Here is a 16,601-nt window from a genome sequence, read left to right on the forward strand (position 1 = left end):
GACAAAGACAGAGTCATAGACACTGAATCTATCTGGAAACCTAAAAAGGTTACCCTTGTCTGAGGAATCAATGAACTTTTTGGTAAATTGATCCTCCAACCATGATCTTGAAGAAACAACACAAGTCGATTCGTATGAGATTCTGCTAAATGTGAAGACTGAGCAAGTACCAAGATATCGCCCAAATAAGGAAATACCAATACCCTGTTCTCTGATTACAGACAGAAGGGCACCGAGAACCTTTGTAAAAATTCTTGGAGCTGATGCTAGGCCAAACGGTAGAGCCACAAAACTGGTAATGCTTTTCTAGAAAAGAGAATCTCAGAAACTAAAAGTGATCTGGATGAATCGGAATATGCAGATATGCATCCTGTAAATCTATTGTAGACATATAATGCCCTTGCTGAACAAAAGGCAGGATAGTCCTTACAGTTACCATCTTGAATGTTGGTATCCTTACATAACGATTCAATATTGATAGATCCGGAACTGGTCTGAAGGAATTGACCTTCTTTGGTACAATGAAGAGATAGAATAAAACCCCAGCCCCTGTTCCAGAACTGGAACTGGCATAATTACTCCAGCCAACTCTAGATCTGAAACACATTTCAGTAATGCTTGAGCCTTTGCTGGGTTTACTGGGACACGGGAAAGAAAAAAATCTCTTTGCAGGAGGCCTTAACTTGAAGCCAATTCTGTACCCTTCTGAAACAATGTTCTGAAACCAGAGATTGTGAACGGAATTGATCCAAATTTCTTTGAAAAAAACGTAAACTGCCCCATACCAGCTGAGCTGGAATGAGGGCCGCACCTTCATGGGGACTTAGGAGCTGGCTTTGGGTTTCTATAAGGCTTGGATATTTTCCAAAGTGAAGATGGTTTCCAAACTGATACCGCTCCTGAGGATGAAGGATCAGGCTTTTTGTTCCTTGTTGTGATGAAAGGAACGAAAACGATTATTAGACCTAAATTTACCTTAGATTTTTTATCCTGTGGTAAAAAAGTTCCCTTCCTTCCAGTAACAGTTGAGATAAAAGAATCCAACTGAGAACCGTATAATTTATTACCCTGGAAAGAAAGGGATAGCAAAGTTGACTTAGAAGACATATCAGCATTCCAAGTTTTAAGCCATAAAGCTCTTCTAGCTAAAATAGTTAGAGACATATACCTGACATCAACTCTAATGATATCAAAGATGGCATCACAAATAAAATAATTAGCATGTTATAGAAGAATAATAATGCTATGAGAATTATGATCTGTTACTTGTTGCGCTAAAGCTTCTAACCAAAAAGTTGAAGCTGCAGCAACATCCGCTAAAAATATAGCAGGAGTAGAGACAGCCCCATTAACCTTAGGGATTTTGTCTCAAACTCTAATCTGTCAGATGGCACAGGATATAATTGCTTAAAACGTTTTAAAAGGCGTAAATGAATTACCCAAATTATTCCATTCCCTGGAAATTACTTCAGAAATAGCATCAGGGACAGGAAACACTTCTGGAATAACTACAGGAGATTTAAAAACCTTATTTAAACGTTTAGTTTTAGTATCAAGAGGACCAGAATCCTCTATTTCTAATGCAATTAATACTTCTTTAAATAAAGAACGAATAAATTCCATCTTGAACAAATACAAAGATTTATCAGCATCAACCTCTGAGACAGAAACCTCTGAACCAGAAGAACCATTATCAGTATCAGAATGATGATGTTCATTTAAAAATTCATCTGAAAAAAGAGAAGTTTTAAAAGACTTTTATGTATACTAGAAGGAGAAATAACAGACATAGCCTTCTTAATGGATTTAGAAACAAAATCTCTTATGTTATCAGGAACACTCTGAGTATTAGATGTTGACGGAACAGCAACAGGTAATGTAACAGTACTAAAGGAAATTTTATCTGCATTAACAAGTTTGTCATAACATTTAATACAAACAACAGCTGAAGGAACAGATACCAAAAGTGATACACTTAGCTTTGGTAGCTCCAGCACCGGGCAGCGATTTTCCTGAAGTATCTTCTGACTCAGTTGCAACGTGGAACATCTTGCAATATGTAATAGAAAAAACAACATATAAAGCAAAATTGATCAAATTCCTTAAATGACAGTTTCAGGAATGGGAAAAAAATGCCAGTGAACAAGCTTCTAGCAACCAGAAGCAATAAATAATGAGACTTAAATAATGTGGAGACAAAAGTGACGCCCATATTTTTTAGCGCCAAATAAGACGCCCACATTATTTGGCGCCTAAATGCTTTTGGCGCCAAAAATGACGCCACATCCGGAACGCCGACACTTTTGACGCAAAAGAACGTCAAAAAAATGACGCAACTTCCGGCGACACGCATGACGCCGGAAACAGAAAAAAAATTTTGCGCCAAAAAAGTCTGCGCCAAGAATGACGCAATAAAATGAAGCATTTTCAGCCCCCGCGAGCCTAACAGCCCACAGGGAAAAAGTCAAATTTTTTAAGGTAAGAAAAAATGATTGATTCAAATGCATTATCCCAAATATGAAACTGACTGTCTGAAAATAAGGAATGTTGAACATCCTGAGTCAAGGCAAATAAATGTTTGAATACATATATTTAGAACTTTATAAAAAAGTGCCCAACCATAGCTTAGAGTGTCACAGAAAATAAGACTTACTTACCCCAGGACACTCATCTACATGTTGTAGAAAGCCAAACCAGTACTGAAACGAGAATCAGCAGAGGTAATGGTATATATAAGAGTATATCGTCGATCTGAAAAGGGAGGTAAGAGATGAATCTCTACGACCGATAACAGAGAACCTATGAAATAGACCCCGTAGAAGGAGATCACTGCATTCAAAATAGGCAATACTCACATCCCTCTGACATTCACTGCACGCTGAGAGGAAAACCGGGCTCCAACCTGTTCAACCTGCACAAACTTACTTCACCACCTCCATAGGAGGCAAAGTTTGTAAAACTGAATTTTGGGTGTGGTGAGGGGTGTATTTATAGGCATTTTAAGGTTTGGGAAACTTTGCCCCTCCTGGTAGGAATGTATATCCCATACGTCACTAGCTCATGGACTCTTGCTAATTACATGAAAGAAATGACATTTAGCGATCCTGTTCTTAGCTAAACTGTTTGTTTGTATTTCATTCTCACATTAATCTTCTTAAATTGATTTTCTATCTAAGTTATTACAATCTCAAAGTGTCCCTTTTAATGAACAGAAAGTCCTCATTTATTTTTCATTCCAATAATGAATCCAACAATATTCATCTAATTAAAGGGATTAAAAATGTTTCTTTATTTCATCTAATTTATAATGCTCAAGAAAACTGTATCTGCAGCAGATTTCTCAAGTCCTATGGCAGCACAAAACCTAAATATGTCCTGAGTATTCTTCATTACAACAGTGTATTATATAGACCTTGCATTCCACAACAAATATAATGCTCAGCACTATAATCAGTGAGGAAATGGTGCTTATATTCTTAAAGAAATACAACCAATAATTGTACCAATAAACCTATTCATTCCACAATACTTACATATTCTGGATCCCAAGTGATGTACTCTAGTTTTTGTGAAACTTTTATCACAAAGTAGAATAAGAATATAACTAACATGATAAGAGGGCTGACCACTCTCCACGTAACCTGCCAGAAAATATTTGGCTTATGTCCAATCATAAATTCAATGTCTTTATTAAATCTGAAAAGAAAAGACAAAATACATAGATTACTATGCGCAATGGTAACAAAGAAGCAATGATATATCAAAGTCATATACTAAGAAATGTGTGTATATATATATATATGTGTGTGTGTGTAGAGAGAGAGGGAATGAGAGAGAGAGAAAGAGAATGAGAGAGAACGAGAGAGAGAGGTAGAGAATGAGAGAGAACGAGAGAGAGAATGAGAGAGAATGAGAGAGAGAAAATGAGAGAGTGAGAATAAGAGAGAGAGAATGAGAGAGATGGAGAGAGAGAGGGAGATGTGCAAAAATATGTGCAAAACACATATTTTACTTTCCTAAGTTCTTCAAATAGAAAATAATGTACTTTTTATTATTAAATATATATTTTTATATATTTCTGATACTGTTCATGTAAAATACATATCTCTACCTATATATCTATAGGAATAGATATATAGGTATAGGTATATGCACATATATATATATTTAAGAATGTGAAATATTTATATTTCGTGTCGGGTTTTGCGCACTTGAATATGCGCTGTTGGGTTAGCGAGCGAGCGAGTATCGGGGTTAGTTATTTTTGCAGTTTTCGCTCTCCTTTGAAGTCTACGGGAGAAGAAGTTAACATAGTTGAGTTTTTTTTTGCTCGTTTTGGGTTTTCACTTGCGTGCAAACTTTTTACTTTCAACACATAATAAAAGCGGAACCCAATGTGTGCAAAAAGCCTCTGTTTAGAGATGTTAACGCTAAAGCAGGGAGAGCTCTTTGAGATGGTAGTGGTGTATATGTTATCACCGCTACTATTATGAGTGCAATAAGCACGGTAATAGTGTTCCCTGCGATAACCATTACAAGTATAGGGCATGCTAAAAAAGTTTCAACCACGTTAAGGTGCTTTTGTGTAATATCAGATTATGGAAGGAATATTCTTTATGCAAGGTTGCATACAAAATAAAGCCCCATGTGCTATAGATTGTGGTCCACTTGTAACCTAGCCATTTGTAAGCAGATATTTTTGCAACACAGTTTAAAATGATCTTTAAACTTTCTTTTGCAATGCTTTTTTATTCATTTTTTTAATATAAATAAAAAATGTCTTGGGTATCTTTAATTCTTTCAAATTTAATTTGCCTCACAATTATAACCACTCACCTGTCTATCCCATAGATGTAAACAACTGAGAACATTTCACAAAATGCTATTACAAGAAGAGGGATTGACCCAGCGAAACTGTCAAACAAGGCAAGCCAATAGTTTCCAGATCTCAACACAAATATTAACGCAATTAGGAAAGATACAGCACAGATTAAACCTATAAAATGAAATAGAATAATATAGTGAGTTATCTACATTGAAACACATATGCTTAATTTGGCAGTAGATAGTTTTAGTAAGTCTAATGCCATTGTAAAGAGACTTAAAGCATCCAATTAAGATGCTAGTCCCAGGACTTGCAAAGGATCATGCATTTGGCATGTGCAGGCACAGCTACTTTATTTCTCTCCTCAGTTTAAGGAAATTTACAATTAAATATCTTAAAGGGATACTAAACTCAATTTTTTTTCTTTCATGATTCGGATACAGCATGCAATTTTAAGCAACTTTCTAATTTACTCCAATTATGAATTTTTCTTCGTTCTCATGCTATCTTGATTTAAAAAAGCATGAATGTAAGCTTAAGAGCCAGCCCATTTTTGGTTCAGTACCTGTGTAGCACTTGCTGATTGGTGGCTAAATGTAGCAAACCAATCAGCAAGCGCTACCCAGGTGCTGAACCTAAAATGGGCCGGCTCCTAACCTTACATTACTGCTTTTTCAAATAAAGATAGCAAGAGAATTAAGAAAAATTGATAATAGGAGTAAATTAGAAAGTTGCTTAAAATTGCATGCTCTATCTGAATCATGAACGGAAAAAATTAGGTTTAGTATCCCTTTAAAGGGACAGTTTACACCAGAATTTTTATTGTTTAACAAGATAGAAAATCCCTTTATTACCCATTCCCAAATTTTGCATCATGAATTTTGAATCATGAAAGTTTATTTTTGACTAAGCTGTCCCTTTAAGATAATGGTGAAATCCCACAATATCACAGTAAAGAAAAGTGTGAACTCAGCAATGATGCTGCTCCCCCCACCCCACCATGCAGATAATAGTAGCTGAAGGATAACTGCTCACAGAGCACTTTAGTGAAATGAATACATTTTGAGGCAAATATCTTCCTTTACATGTTCATGTGATATTTTGTAATCAGCTTTTTACAGATATTTTGCAGCAGTTTCAGTTGATTTAGCCTAAGTAACATGTTCTTTTAATTCATTGCCTATAACTCATGGTATTACTGCCTATTGGTTTCTCTTTACTATTCTCATAATTTTCTCTCTCTCACTCTCTCTTTCTCTTTCTCTCTCACTCACTCTCTCTTTCTCTCTCTCTCTTTCTCTCTCTCTTCTCTCTCTGTCTCTCTCTCTTTCTCTCTTTTGCTCTCTCTCTCTCTCCCTTTTTCTCTCTCTCTCGCTCTTTCTCTCTCTCTTTTTCTCTCCCTCTTTCTCTCTCTCTCTCTCTCTCTCTCTCTCTCTATATATATATATATATATATATATATATATCATCTCTCTCTCTCTTTCTCGCTCTCTCTCTTTTTCTCTCTCTCTTTTATTATTATTATTATCAGGTATTTGTAGAGCGCCAACAGATTCCGCAGCACTATAAACATAGGCGGTATACAAGATTACATTTATAGGGATCAAATGGTTAGAGGGCCCTGCCGAGAGTTGCACTGTTGTAGTCGGCTCTTATGCGGGTGATCTACAAACAGCTGGGCTCATAGGCTTACATGCTAAGGAGTTCAAGGGGAAAGCGATTGAGTTATAAAAGGTTAGTGTAGGTTGTATGCATCCCTGAATAGTAGAGTCTTTAGGAAGCGCTTAAAGCTTTCAAAACTAGGTGAGAGTCTTGTGGAGCGAGGCAGAGAGTTCCACAAGATGGGAGCCAGTCTGGAGAAGTCCTGTAAACGGGACTGTGAGGAGGTAACAAGAGAGGAGGAGAGAAGAGATCATTAGCAGAACAAAGGGGATGGGAAGGTGAGGATCTGGAGACAAGGTCTAAGATGTAGGGATGAGCACTGCAGTTGAGGGCTTTGTATGCAGTTGAGGACTCTCTCTCTCTCTGTCTCTCTTTCTCTCTCTCTCTATCATGCTCTCTATGTCTCTCTCTCTCTCGCTTTCTCTCTTTTTCTCTCTCTCTTTCTCTCTCTCTTTCTCTCTCTCTCTTTTTCTATGTCTCTCTTTCTCTCTCTTTCACTCTCTCTATGTCTCTCTCTCACTTTCTCTCTTTCTCTTTCTCTCTCCTTCACTCTCTCTATGTCTCTCTCTCTCTCTCTCTCTCTCTCTCTCTCTTTCTTTCTCTCTCTCTCTCTCTCTTTCTCTCTTTCACTCTCTCTCTCACTTTCTCTCTCTCTTTCTCTCTTCCTTGCCCCTTTGCTCTCTCATATACTCCCCAGCTGTACTTCCTCTTCCTATATTTATTCTGTTGTCCTTACATTATTGGTCTTCTCTTATTAATGTGTAACTCCCTAGTTGCTATAACTTTTTTTTGCTATGCCTCTATAAAAAATCAACTCCCCCCCCTTTGTCTTTCATTGCCCTTTTTCTCTTTCAGGCAATTTTTTCCAAAGTTAGTTTCCACCTTATCCACCCTTGAACCATGTACAATACTTTTAGGCACTAAATAAACATATAGCATGGGCAACATTTATAGCACAGCATTTAATAAAAGCAGTCTTTGTGCAAATCAGTAGGAATGACGTCTAATTTGAAGAGAAAAAGCTCACATGAGAATAAATATTATATAACGGTATGATATGTGTTAAAGAACATGTCCTTATTTTACAACTACAGGTTGATCAGTCAATTTCCGTACATTAATATTCCCTAACTGTAAAGGTATGCTGAAGATATGCAAGATATAATGTGTGTTCCTGGCTTATTGATATAGTACATATGCTCCATAATGAATTGTTTTACTTAACAATTTGACATAGATTGAGTTTATGTGATACAACTGCACATTTTGATAAATTATGTTATGGTTTAGACAAAATTATAACTTAAAGCTTACCTGTAATAAGTTCTTTTGGCCATTTTTTAGGTAAAAGATTGAGATCTTGTAGCGGTACTAACACTCCTTCCATATTGCCAAACATAGAGGAGAGGCCTAAGCAAAAAAGCATGATGAAGAACAGGACAGACCACAGTGGTGAAATTGGCATTTTAGTAATGGCTTCAGTAAAGACAATAAAGGCTAAACCAGTTCCTTCCACACCCTGTAAAAAACAAACAAATAAAAAACATAATTTATTTTAAATAATGCATCAACTTGTTACTAGTGCTAGGAGTGTAGCTTGATAATATATTGAGTAAAGGAAGAAAATACACACAAAGATTTTATGTCTCAGCCTGGGCATTCACAGGAAATGTTCTGGGGGGATAAAATAATCCACAATTGAAAATATAAGTAACAACACGTCGCTCCCTTTATTTCTGGTGAGTATTTGAGACTATGCAAAACAGAATGAGAAGCAGTCTGCCAGGAACGAACAGCAGCATCAATAGCTTGTTCTATGGCCCGGTTGCCACCTGGTAGTAGCTTCTTTCTGCCCAATTGTGCTTTTCACAGAGGAAAACTTTCCTGTAGTATATCAGTCTGATCCCGCCAACATGGTCAGTCCAGCCCCGAAATACCAGGCAATTCTCCTCTGAACAAGGAACATGACAACCCCAGACGATCGTTTCGGCCTCCTTTGGGCCTCGTCAGTGAGGTGCAGCCATATCCCTCTAAGCACATTGAGCAAGGAGTCCACGTCTGGTTTCCCCCATCACCCTTAGGGAGACTATCCCCAGGGTCATATTTACATATGCAAAACAGAATGAGAAGCAGTCTGCCAGGAACGAACAGCAGCATCAATAGCTTGTTCTATGGCCCGGTTGCCACCTGGTAGTAGCTTCTTTCTGCCCAATTGTGCTTTTCACAGAGGAAAACTTTCCTGTAGTATATCAGTCTGATCCCGCCAACATGGTCAGTCCAGCTCCGAAATACCAGGCAATTCTCCTCTGAACAAGGAACATGACAACCCCAGACGATCATTTCGGCCTCCTTTGGGCCTCGTCAGTGAGGTGCAGCCATATCCCTCTAAGCACATTGAGCAAGCAGTCCACGCCTGGTTTCCCCCATCACCCTTAGGGAGACTATCCCCAGGGTCATATTTACATATGCAAAACAGAATGAGAAGCAGTCTGCCAGGAACGAACAGCAGCATCAATAGCTTGTTCTATGGCCCGGTTGCCACCTGGTAGTAGCTTCTTTCTGCCCAATTGTGCTTTTCACAGAGGAAAACTTTCCTGTAGTATATCAGTCTGATCCTGCCAACATGGTCAGTCCAGCCCCGAAATACCAGGCAATTCTCCTCTGAACAAGGAACATGACAACCCCAGACGATCGTTTCGGCCTCCTTTGGGCCTCGTCAGTGAGGTGCAGCCATATCCCTCTAAGCACATTGAGCAAGGAGTCCACGTCTGGTTTCCCCCATCACCCTTAGGGAGACTATCCCCAGGGTCATATTTACATATGCAAAACAGAATGAGAAGCAGTCTGCCAGGAACGAACAGCAGCATCAATAGCTTGTTCTATGGCCCGGTTGCCACCTGGTAGTAGCTTCTTTCTGCCCAATTGTGCTTTTCACAGAGGAAAACTTTCCTGTAGTATATCAGTCTGATCCCGCCAACATGGTCAGTCCAGCCCCGAAATACCAGGCAATTCTCCTCTGAACAAGGAACATGACAACCCCAGACGATCGTTTCGGCCTCCTTTGGGCCTCGTCAGTAAGGTGCAGCCATATCCCTCTAAGCACATTGAGCAAGGAGTCCACGTCTGGTTTCCCCCATCACCCTTAGGGAGACTATCCCCAGGGTCATATTTACATATGCAAAACAGAATGAGAAGCAGTCTGCCAGGAACGAACAGCAGCATCAATAGCTTGTTCTATGGCCCGGTTGCCACCTGGTAGTAGCTTCTTTCTGCCCAATTGTGCTTTTCACAGAGGAAAACTTTCCTGTAGTATATCAGTCTGATCCCGCCAACATGGTCAGTCCAGCCCCGAAATACCAGGCAATTCTCCTCTGAACAAGGAACATGACAACCCCAGATGATCGTTTCGGCCTCCTTTGGGCCTCGTCAGTGAGGTGCAGCCATATCCCTCTAAGCACATTGAGCAAGGAGTCCACGTCTGGTTGCCCCCATCACCCTTAGGGAGACTATCCCCAGGGTCATATTTACATATGCAAAACAGAATGAGAAGCAGTCTGCCAGGAACGAACAGCAGCATCAATAGCTTGTTCTATGGCCCGGTTGCCACCTGGTAGTAGCTTCTTTCTGCCCAATTGTGCTTTTCACAGAGGAAAACTTTCCTGTAGTATATCAGTCTGATCCCGCCAACATGGTCAGTCCAGCCCCGAAATACCAGGCAATTCTCCTCTGAACAAGGAACATGACAACCCCAGACGATCGTTTCGGCCTCCTTTGGGCCTCGTCAGTAAGGTGCAGCCATATCCCTCTAAGCACATTGAGCAAGGAGTCCACGTCTGGTTTCCCCCATCACCCTTAGGGAGACTATCCCCAGGGTCATATTTACATATGCAAAACAGAATGAGAAGCAGTCTGCCAGGAACGAACAGCAGCATCAATAGCTTGTTCTATGGCCCGGTTGCCACCTGGTAGTAGCTTCTTTCTGCCCAATTGTGCTTTTCACAGAGGAAAACTTTCCTGTAGTATATCAGTCTGATCCCGCCAACATGGTCAGTCCAGCCCCGAAATACCAGGCAATTCTCCTCTGAACAAGGAACATGACAACCCCAGATGATCGTTTCGGCCTCCTTTGGGCCTCGTCAGTGAGGTGCAGCCATATCCCTCTAAGCACATTGAGCAAGGAGTCCACGTCTGGTTGCCCCCATCACCCTTAGGGAGACTATCCCCAGGGTCATATTTACATATGCAAAACAGAATGAGAAGCAGTCTGCCAGGAACGAACAGCAGCATCAATAGCTTGTTCTATGGCCCGGTTGCCACCTGGTAGTAGCTTCTTTCTGCCCAATTGTGCTTTTCACAGAGGAAAACTTTCCTGTAGTATATCAGTCTGATTCCGCCAACATGGTCAGTCCAGCCCCGAAATACCAGGCAATTCTCCTCTGAACAAGGAACATGACAACCCCAGACGATCGTTTCGGCCTCCTTTGGGCCTCGTCAGTGAGGTGCAGCCATACCCCTCTAAGCACATTGAGCAAGGAGTCCACGTCTGGTTTCCCCCATCACCCTTAGGGAGACTATCCCCAGGGTCATATTTACATATGCAAAACAGAATGAGAAGCAGTCTGCCAGGAACGAACAGCAGCATCAATAGCTTGTTCTATGGCCCGGTTGCCACCTGGTAGTAGCTTCTTTCTGCCCAATTGTGCTTTTCACAGAGGAAAACTTTCCTGTAGTATATCAGTCTGATCCCGCCAACATGGTTAGTCCAGCCCCGAAATACCAGGCAATTCTCCTCTGAACAAGGAACATGACAACCCCAGACGATCGTTTCGGCCTCCTTTGGGCCTCGTCAGTGAGGTGCAGCCATATCCCTCTAAGCACATTGAGCAAGGAGTCCACGTCTGGTTTCCCCCATCACCCTTAGGGAGAATATCCCCAGGGTCATATTTACATATGCAAAACAGAATGAGAAGCAGTCTGCCAGGAACAAACAGCAGCATCAATAGCTTGTTCTATGGCCCGGTTGCCACCTGGTAGTAGCTTCTTTCTGCCCAATTGTGCTTTTCACAGAGGAAAACTTTCCTGTAGTATATCAGTCTGATCCCGCCAACATGGTCAGTCCAGCCCCGAAATACCAGGCAATTCTCCTCTGAACAAGGAACATGACAACCCCAGATGATCGTTTCGGCCTCCTTTGGGCCTCGTCAGTGAGGTGCAGCCATATCCCTCTAAGCACATTGAGCAAGGAGTCCACGTCTGGTTGCCCCCATCACCCTTAGGGAGACTATCCCCAGGGTCATATTTACATATGCAAAACAGAATGAGAAGCAGTCTGCCAGGAACGAACAGCAGCATCAATAGCTTGTTCTATGGCCTGGTTGCCACCTGGTAGTAGCTTCTTTCTGCCCAATTGTGCTTTTCACAGAGGAAAACTTTCCTGTAGTATATCAGTCTGATCCCGCCAACATGGTCAGTCCAGCCCCGAAATACCAGGCAATTCTCCTCTGAACAAGGAACATGACAACCCCAGACGATCATTTCGGCCTCCTTTGGGCCTCGTCAGTGAGGTGCAGCCATATCCCTCTAAGCACATTGAGCAAGCAGTCCACGCCTGGTTTCCCCCATCACCCTTAGGGAGACTATCCCCAGGGTCATATTTACATATGCAAAACAGAATGAGAAGCAGTCTGCCAGGAACGAACAGCAGCATCAATAGCTTGTTCTATGGCCCGGTTGCCACCTGGTAGTAGCTTCTTTCTGCCCAATTGTGCTTTTCACAGAGGAAAACTTTCCTGTAGTATATCAGTCTGATCCTGCCAACATGGTCAGTCCAGCCCCGAAATACCAGGCAATTCTCCTCTGAACAAGGAACATGACAACCCCAGACGATCGTTTCGGCCTCCTTTGGGCCTCGTCAGTGAGGTGCAGCCATATCCCTCTAAGCACATTGAGCAAGGAGTCCACGTCTGGTTTCCCCCATCACCCTTAGGGAGACTATCCCCAGGGTCATATTTACATATGCAAAACAGAATGAGAAGCAGTCTGCCAGGAACGAACAGCAGCATCAATAGCTTGTTCTATGGCCCGGTTGCCACCTGGTAGTAGCTTCTTTCTGCCCAATTGTGCTTTTCACAGAGGAAAACTTTCCTGTAGTATATCAGTCTGATCCCGCCAACATGGTCAGTCCAGCCCCGAAATACCAGGCAATTCTCCTCTGAACAAGGAACATGACAACCCCAGACGATCGTTTCGGCCTCCTTTGGGCCTCGTCAGTAAGGTGCAGCCATATCCCTCTAAGCACATTGAGCAAGGAGTCCACGTCTGGTTTCCCCCATCACCCTTAGGGAGACTATCCCCAGGGTCATATTTACATATGCAAAACAGAATGAGAAGCAGTCTGCCAGGAACGAACAGCAGCACCAATAGCTTGTTCTATGGCCCGGTTGCCACCTGGTAGTAGCTTCTTTCTGCCCAATTGTGCTTTTCACAGAGGAAAACTTTCCTGTAGTATATCAGTCTGATCCCGCCAACATGGTCAGTCCAGCCCCGAAATACCAGGCAATTCTCCTCTGAACAAGGAACATGACAACCCCAGATGATCGTTTCGGCCTCCTTTGGGCCTCGTCAGTGAGGTGCAGCCATATCCCTCTAAGCACATTGAGCAAGGAGTCCACGTCTGGTTTCCCCCATCACCCTTAGGGAGACTATCCCCAGGGTCATATTTACATATGCAAAACAGAATGAGAAGCAGTCTGCCAGGAACGAACAGCAGCATCAATAGCTTGTTCTATGGCCCGGTTGCCACCTGGTAGTAGCTTCTTTCTGCCCAATTGTGCTTTTCACAGAGGAAAACTTTCCTGTAGTATATCAGTCTGATTCCGCCAACATGGTCAGTCCAGCCCCGAAATACCAGGCAATTCTCCTCTGAACAAGGAACATGACAACCCCAGACGATCGTTTCGGCCTCCTTTGGGCCTCGTCAGTGAGGTGCAGCCATATCCCTCTAAGCACATTGAGCAAGGAGTCCACGTCTGGTTTCCCCCATCACCCTTAGGGAGACTATCCCCAGGGTCATATTTACATATGCAAAACAGAATGAGAAGCAGTCTGCCAGGAACGAACAGCAGCATCAATAGCTTGTTCTATGGCCCGGTTGCCACCTGGTAGTAGCTTCTTTCTGCCCAATTGTGCTTTTCACAGAGGAAAACTTTCCTGTAGTATATCAGTCTGATCCCGCCAACATGGTTAGTCCAGCCCCGAAATACCAGGCAATTCTCCTCTGAACAAGGAACATGACAACCCCAGACGATCGTTTCGGCCTCCTTTGGGCCTCGTCAGTGAGGTGCAGCCATATCCCTCTAAGCACATTGAGCAAGGAGTCCACGTCTGGTTTCCCCCATCACCCTTAGGGAGAATATCCCCAGGGTCATATTTACATATGCAAAACAGAATGAGAAGCAGTCTGCCAGGAACAAACAGCAGCATCAATAGCTTGTTCTATGGCCCGGTTGCCACCTGGTAGTAGCTTCTTTCTGCCCAATTGTGCTTTTCACAGAGGAAAACTTTCCTGTAGTATATCAGTCTGATCCCGCCAACATGGTCAGTCCAGCCCCGAAATACCAGGCAATTCTCCTCTGAACAAGGAACATGACAACCCCAGATGATCGTTTCGGCCTCCTTTGGGCCTCGTCAGTGAGGTGCAGCCATATCCCTCTAAGCACATTGAGCAAGGAGTCCATGTCTGGTTGCCCCCATCACCCTTAGGGAGACTATCCCCAGGGTCATATTTACATATGCAAAACAGAATGAGAAGCAGTCTGCCAGGAACGAACAGCAGCATCAATAGCTTGTTCTATGGCCCGGTTGCCACCTGGTAGTAGCTTCTTTCTGCCCAATTGTGCTTTTCACAGAGGAAAACTTTCCTGTAGTATATCAGTCTGATCCCGCCAACATGGTCAGTCCAGCCCCGAAATACCAGGCAATTCTCCTCTGAACAAGGAACATGACAACCCCAGACGATCGTTTCGGCCTCCTTTGGGCCTCGTCAGTGAGGTGCAGCCATATCCCTCTAAGCACATTGAGCAAGGAGTCCACGTCTGGTTTCCCCCATCACCCTTAGGGAGACTATCCCCAGGGTCATATTTACATATGCAAAACAGAATGAGAAGCAGTCTGCCAGGAACGAACAGCAGCATCAATAGCTTGTTCTATGGCCCGGTTGCCACCTGGTAGTAGCTTCTTTCTGCCCAATTGTGCTTTTCACAGAGGAAAACTTTCCTGTAGTATATCAGTCTGATCCCGCCAACATGGTCAGTCCAGCCCCGAAATACCAGGCAATTCTCCTCTGAACAAGGAACATGACAACCCCAGACGATCGTTTCGGCCTCCTTTGGGCCTCGTCAGTGAGGTGCAGCCATATCCCTCTAAGCACATTGAGCAAGGAGTCCACGTCTGGTTTCCCCCATCACCCTTAGGGAGACTATCCCCAGGGTCATATTTACATATGCAAAACAGAATGAGAAGCAGTCTGCCAGGAACGAACAGCAGCATCAATAGATTGTTCTAAGGCCCGGTTGCCACCTGGTAGTAGCTTCTTTCTGCCCAATTGTGCTTTTCACAGAGGAAAACTTTCCTGTAGTATATCAGTCTGATCCCGCCAACATGGTCAGTCCAGCCCCGAAATACCAGGCAATTCTCCTCTGAACAAGGAACATGACAACCCCAGACGATCGTTTCGGCCTCCTTTGGGCCTCGTCAGTGAGGTGCAGCCATATCCCTCTAAGCACATTGAGCAAGGAGTCCACGTCTGGTTTCCCCCATCACCCTTAGGGAGACTATCCCCAGGGTCATATTTACATATGCAAAACAGAATGAGAAGCAGTCTGCCAGGAACGAACAGCAGCATCAATAGCTTGTTCTATGGCCCGGTTGCCACCAGGTAGTAGCTTCTTTCTGCCCAATTGTGCTTTTCACAGAGGAAAACTTTCCTGTAGTATATAAGTCTGATCCCGCCAACATGGTCAGTCCAGCCCCGAAATACCAGGCAATTCTCCTCTGAACAAGGAACATGACAACCCCAGACGATCGTTTCGGCCTCCTTTGGGCCTCGTCAGTGAGGTGCAGCCATATCCCTCTAAGCACATTGAGCAAGGAGTCCACGTCTGGTTTCCCCCATCACCCTTAGGGAGACTATCCCCAGGGTCATATTTACATATGCAAAACAGAATGAGAAGCAGTCTGCCAGGAACGAACAGCAGCATCAATAGCTTGTTCTATGGCCCGGTTGCCACCTGGTAGTAGCTTCTTTCTGCCCAATTGTGCTTTTCACAGAGGAAAACTTTCCTGTAGTATATCAGTCTGATCCCGCCAACATGGTCAGTCCAGCCCCGAAATACCAGGCAATTCTCCTCTGAACAAGGAACATGACAACCCCAGACGATCGTTTCGGCCTCCTTTGGGCCTCGTCAGTGAGGTGTAGCCATATCCCTCTAAGCACATTGAGCAAGCAGTCCACGTCTGGTTTCCCCCATCACCCTTAGGGAGACTATCCCCAGGGTCATATTTACATATGCAAAACAGAATGAGAAGCAGTCTGCCAGGAACGAACAGCAGCATCAATAGCTTGTTCTATGGCCCGGTTGCCACCTGGTAGTAGCTTCTTTCTGCCCAATTGTGCTTTTCACAGAGGAAAACTTTCCTGTAGTATATCAGTCTGATCCTGCCAACATGGTCAGTCCAGCCCCGAAATACCAGGCAATTCTCCTCTGAACAAGGAACATGACAACCCCAGACGATCGTTTCGGCCTCCTTTGGGCCTCGTCAGTGAGGTGCAGCCATATCCCTCTAAGCACATTGAGCAAGGAGTCCACGTCTGGTTTCCCCCATCACCCTTAGGGAGACTATCCCCAGGGTCATATTTACATATGCAAAACAGAATGAGAAGCAGTCTGCCAGGAACGAACAGCAGCATCAATAGCTTGTTCTATGGCCCGGTTGCCACCTGGTAGTAGCTTCTTTCTGCCCAATTGTGCTTTTCACAGAGGAAAACTTTCCTGTAGTATATCAGTCTGATCCCGCCAACATGGTCAGTCCAGCCCCGAAATACCAGGCAATTCTC

General features: G+C 43.2%; 1 protein-coding gene across 1 annotated transcript in view; it reads right to left on the bottom strand.

Moving 5' to 3' along the window:
* LOC128659388 (sodium-dependent neutral amino acid transporter B(0)AT1-like) overlaps positions 1-16,601 on the bottom strand; it is an 84,045-nt gene that overhangs the window by 13,436 nt on the left and 54,008 nt on the right. Inside the window, exons 9-11 of the mRNA XM_053713041.1 lie at positions 7,802-8,006; positions 4,837-4,996; positions 3,534-3,696 (exon numbers count right to left, since the gene is read on the bottom strand). Of these exons, the coding sequence (XP_053569016.1) occupies positions 3,534-3,696; positions 4,837-4,996; positions 7,802-8,006 (528 nt within the window). The remainder of the gene's footprint in view (positions 1-3,533; positions 3,697-4,836; positions 4,997-7,801; positions 8,007-16,601) is intronic.

The sequence above is a fragment of the Bombina bombina genome, chromosome 5 (genome assembly GCF_027579735.1).
Source record: "Bombina bombina isolate aBomBom1 chromosome 5, aBomBom1.pri, whole genome shotgun sequence".
NCBI lineage: Eukaryota > Metazoa > Chordata > Amphibia > Anura > Bombinatoridae > Bombina > Bombina bombina.